Below are 5,000 nucleotides of genomic sequence, written 5' to 3'. Positions count from 1 at the left end.
TTCTTATGTAAAGTAACATCATACATACTAAGTAACACTAGACTGTTACCACTATCTAATTCTGTTTGCTTTGGCATACCTTGCAGCTTGTTCAGCACCAGATTCACATTGTAGTGGGTCCACCAAAAGCTCTCAGCAGCTGTAGGTTTCGCCACAAATATTTTTGCTGTCCAAAGAGATATGACTGCTGCATTTTTTGATATCACGTCTTCTGATTTATAACCAAGATAACAAACCACATTACTGAGGGTAGTTCCATACAGCTCAATCTCTGACAAATTCTTTGATGTTTTCTTCATGTTGCAATCTACATCAAAAGCGATGGTTACATATAGGATTTGGTTCTCATAAGTAACAGGTACAGTGTGATACAAGAAACCTTGGAATAAACTGATCTTGTCATGGAGAAATCTCACACTGGGGCACTTTTTCAAGGTGCAGTTACTAATGATTGTGTGCCCCTCAATTTGCAATGGAACATCTATAAGGCAGTTTTCAATGACAACCTGAGCTTCGTCCTGTAGAATTGTTATCCCGAGAGTTGCATCAGAAAAATAGGTTTCAATAGTCATTTCTTTATGAATACTAACATCTTTACTGGAGCTTTCACCTCCTCCAATGAAGGGTTTAGGAATGTTACTTGTGTTCTTCACAATTCCTAATTCTCTGCAAAACTCATCCAAGATGTTGAAGTGCATTAGATATTCCTCCATTGTGCCAAGATGATAGAACTTAGACTTGCTAAGAAGGACCAGTTGGAAGTTGCAGTCCTGAAGTAAAGGCAGCATCTCGGCTCGAAAATCTGTGAAGTCTGAGGGCTGTGCATTTTTCATTCTAGACCCAAGGCATGGCAGGAAGTGTGCATAGGCATCGAGTTCTGAGGTTAATGGAGTGTTGTTACTATACCATTTCAATAACTTATCATACAGCTTTGCACTCAGCCAGAATACACTGTCACTCCATACTTGCTCTCTGGAACAGCCACTTTCCTCTGAAATTCAATATCATAGATAAGAAATTCTTCTAATGCAGAGTATAATCAACCAAAGTTTTGTTGTCCAATTATATATTTTCAAAACACATGTCACATTCTCACAGAAACCTTTGGTTAACACTGCTCCCCTGGCCCTCATGATGCTCTCTGAGGGTTTCTGCAGCACCTCTGCACACTGCCGCACACAGTTACTGTCATCTCCAGCCATATATTCTGAGTCCTGGTCCTCAAACACATAAACTCCATGCCCCTCCCCTGTCTGGATGTCAGAGGGGTGTGCCAATGCCACCACATCTGCTGCCTGAAGTGTTTCAATATCTGTTGGTAAATGGTTGGGATGAAGAGAGGAGTAGTGAAGGAGAAAATTAGATGAGAAATTGGAAACTGCCATTCTTGTTTCATATTTTCTGAATCTTTTGAGAATAATAAAAAAGGTTACATAACTGCTGATAAAATGTTATTATGTGACAATAACAATAATAATAATAATAATAATAATAATAATAATAATAATAATAATAATAATAATAATAATAATAATAATAATAATAATAATAATAAAAATAATGACCATAATACTGAAAATAACAATAGTAATAATTATTTCAACAATAATAATGATGATGATAATAATGATGATGATAGTAATAATAATAATAATAATAATAATAATAATAATAATAATAATAATAATAATAATAATAATAATAACATCAACAACAAAAACAATAATCACATTCATGATCATAATGATGATGATGATGATGATGATATTACTATTATTATTATTATTATTATTATTATTATTATTATTATTATTATTATTATTATTATTATTATTATTATTATTATTATTATTATTATTATCATTATCATTATTATCATCAACAACAACAATACTGACAATAATGTATCAATTCAAAACAATTTCAAACACAAATTTTCAAAATTAACCAACCTAGCTTTTCTGCATCAAGACAGTAAGTTTCTATATCATCAGCACAGGTGACAAACACTCCAGGTTGTAGCAGCTGACAGAAAGGCAGGTACATTGCAAGCTTTAGGTCCAACATTTGTGGAATGGACATGCCAACAATCAGCTCTGTAATCAAGATAAGAGAAAAGACGTTTCTAGTTATCTATGGTAAAAAAAGGAGAAACAGACTAAATTATTCATGCTGACAACTACACAAATGATGATAATAATAAAGATATATATTATAATGATGAGTTTGATTAATGACAAACTTTATTTCTCTGTGTGAAGAGGTCCGACACAAAACCCTTTAGAGGAGCTTTTGAGGACCAAAATCATGTTGGCAAAGCTGCATATCACATCTTTCATTAACTCTCCCTAGTCCCTAACCTTCTCTACCTCACCTCCTTAGCATCCTCTACCTCTCATAAGACTGAAAAGCAAGAGTGGAAGTACAAGAGCCAGTTGCAACAACTATAAAAGAGGGATAGAAAACAAAGGAAATACCAAGTTACTACATGAAGTGCAAAGGGAGTAGCCAGTGGAGGAGATATGCACTTAGGCCACTGGCAAGGCACTCCAGTTTCACAGTTTGCAAGCATTAAATTTCCAGGGAGCATTCTTGTGGGCAAAACCCTACCACTTGGATAAAACCCTACCACTTGGATAAAAGCATCAGATGTCAAACCTCGAGCTATGCCCTGATCAAATTCTGTGGGTAGCTGTGAAACCAGCTTGTACTTACTCCCCCATGTTTTCCCGGGCCACTGGCTGGGCTTAAGCACCCTGTGAGACAAGGAGGCATCCAGCTAGGATTGTAATACATGGACTGAAGACAGCCTGACAGACCTAAGGGCTAGTCACAATACTACAAAAAGAGACATGAGGAAAACCAATTTCTCACCCCAATTCCCCCAAAGGTCCTATAACAGCTGCTGAAAGATGGAGAGTAAAAAGTAAATGACAGAAATGATTGCAGGGTTGAGCAGCCACAGAACAAATAAACTCCGATTAGATAGCTGGAAAATTCCTAAAAAAAACACACCCATATACACCAGGCTTTTGCATCATACCTTAAAGATAAAAATTAATAATGATGATATTGATAACAATGATAAAGTAGTAGTAATTACAGCACAATAAGAATATGTTCCTTACCTTGGCAAGGAACTGGAGCAAAAATCTTGCCAATGACACTATAGCTTGGTAACCTCTGACTGCTTCCACCTGCATTTAGTATGAATGAAGAGTAATTATCAGTAGCGAACAACAACGAGTCAATATGACTTCAAATAATATATCAGTATATCTGAAATTAAATATTCACACACCTGAGTGAATAATAAGCAACTTTTTCTGATGAAGGTCACTGCCGTAGATTTTGGTCATCTCGGACAAAACATGCAGAGTAGACCCCCCAACCCCTAGCTTCTGATCCACTGGATCAGCTATGACGTGGATTGGAACCTTGTGGGAGAGAAAAAAAAAAGAGAAAGAAACGAAACATCAAGCATGGATACTGCATAGGAATGCTGCATCTGAAGGACAATATGAGACATTGAGTTGTTTCAGTTGAATCTGAAAGGGAAAAATAAAGATGCAGAGACTTTAAAGTGAGATTTGGAAAAAAGAAAAAAAAATATTGGGCCCCTGAAAATAGATTCCAGTAATAAGAAAAAAATAATGCACCTTTGAAATCTGATTCTATAAAAAAAAAAAAAATGCTGATCCTTTCACTTTACAGTTGAAAACATCACTGCATTAACGCTAAAAAAACACATTGATATTGTAATTAGATATTCGTATCACTACTTTTAAAATTAGTCTCCAGTGTTCTAATTCATTCATAACCTGTTAAACTGTCTTTTTTTTTCTTTTCTTTTTCTACAATAAAATCATAAAATAAGGATAAAAATGAAAGGAAGTAACAATGAAATGTAACCAGGAAAGGGAAACAAACAAAAAACAGGAAAGAGGAAATAAATAAAAAGACAAAGGAAGAAAAACGAATGAAAAATAGGGAGAAGTAAAGAAAGTACAGTAGAAAGAAACAAAACTTACCAAAGAAAATGACAAGCAAAGAAAAAGAATGAAAGAAAATAGAAGTGGGAGCAGAAAGCAAGCATGAAAAAGATATAAGATAAGGTAAAAAAAAAAAATAATGAAACAGAAAGTAACAGATCAGGAAAAAAGAAAGAAAAGAAAGAAAAATGGAAATGGTTGAATATTTAGGATAAATACAAGAAAGAGAGGTGAAAGAAAAGAAAGTAGAAAGGAAAGGCAAGATGAAAGGGGGATGGAATTTTTTTTTTTGAGCAAAGAAAGAAAGGGAAAAAAATGTACAAAAGGAAAATAGTATCAGAAAAAAAGTTAAGTAAGAAAATAAATAGAAATCAAAAATATTTAAGAAAAGAAAGAAAAGAAATGGAATAAAAAAAAATAAGAAAATGAAAAAAAAAGAAAGAAAAGGAAATTGAATTTTAGATAAAAAAAAAAAAGGTACTAACATCAGGAAAATTTCCATTTTGTCTCTTCAGTGCAATCTGCTGCTCAAAGCTGTCTCTCTGGGCTGAGTCGAAGGTTGTCAGAATAACTACATCCCAATATTGGGGTCGCTCCTTGATGACTAGATTTTCACCTGTAATAAATAATGATGCAGTGTATATTATGTGTGGTATATTTTCTGATATGTCTATAATATGTGTATGTGTATGTATGTATGTGTATATATATGTATGTGTGTGTGTGTGTATATATATATATATATATATATATATATATATATGGATATATATATATTTATATATATAAACTTGTTATATATTATATATATATATATTTATATATATATATATTTATATATTTATATATATATATATGGATATATATATATATTTATATATATAAACTTGTTATATATTATATATATATATATATTTATATATATATATATATATATATATATATATATATATATATATATATATATATTATATATATTACATATATATTATATATATATATATTACA

General features: G+C 32.3%; 1 protein-coding gene across 1 annotated transcript in view; it reads right to left on the bottom strand.

The window, feature by feature from the left end:
• Positions 1 to 5,000, bottom strand: part of LOC125036127 (fucose-1-phosphate guanylyltransferase-like) — a 7,295-nt gene that overhangs the window by 923 nt on the left and 1,372 nt on the right. Inside the window, exons 2-7 of the mRNA XM_047628549.1 lie at positions 4,478 to 4,608; positions 3,302 to 3,437; positions 3,129 to 3,197; positions 1,953 to 2,096; positions 1,103 to 1,312; positions 1 to 991 (exon numbers count right to left, since the gene is read on the bottom strand). The exon at positions 1 to 991 is cut by the window's left edge and continues 923 nt beyond it. Of these exons, the coding sequence (XP_047484505.1) occupies positions 1 to 991; positions 1,103 to 1,312; positions 1,953 to 2,096; positions 3,129 to 3,197; positions 3,302 to 3,437; positions 4,478 to 4,608 (1,681 nt within the window). The remainder of the gene's footprint in view (positions 992 to 1,102; positions 1,313 to 1,952; positions 2,097 to 3,128; positions 3,198 to 3,301; positions 3,438 to 4,477; positions 4,609 to 5,000) is intronic.

This window comes from Penaeus chinensis, chromosome 20 (assembly GCF_019202785.1).
Source record: "Penaeus chinensis breed Huanghai No. 1 chromosome 20, ASM1920278v2, whole genome shotgun sequence".
Taxonomy (NCBI): Eukaryota; Metazoa; Arthropoda; class Malacostraca; order Decapoda; family Penaeidae; genus Penaeus; species Penaeus chinensis.
Note: the sequence above shows the minus strand (reverse complement) of the source record. Positions and strands in the feature narration are given on the sequence as shown.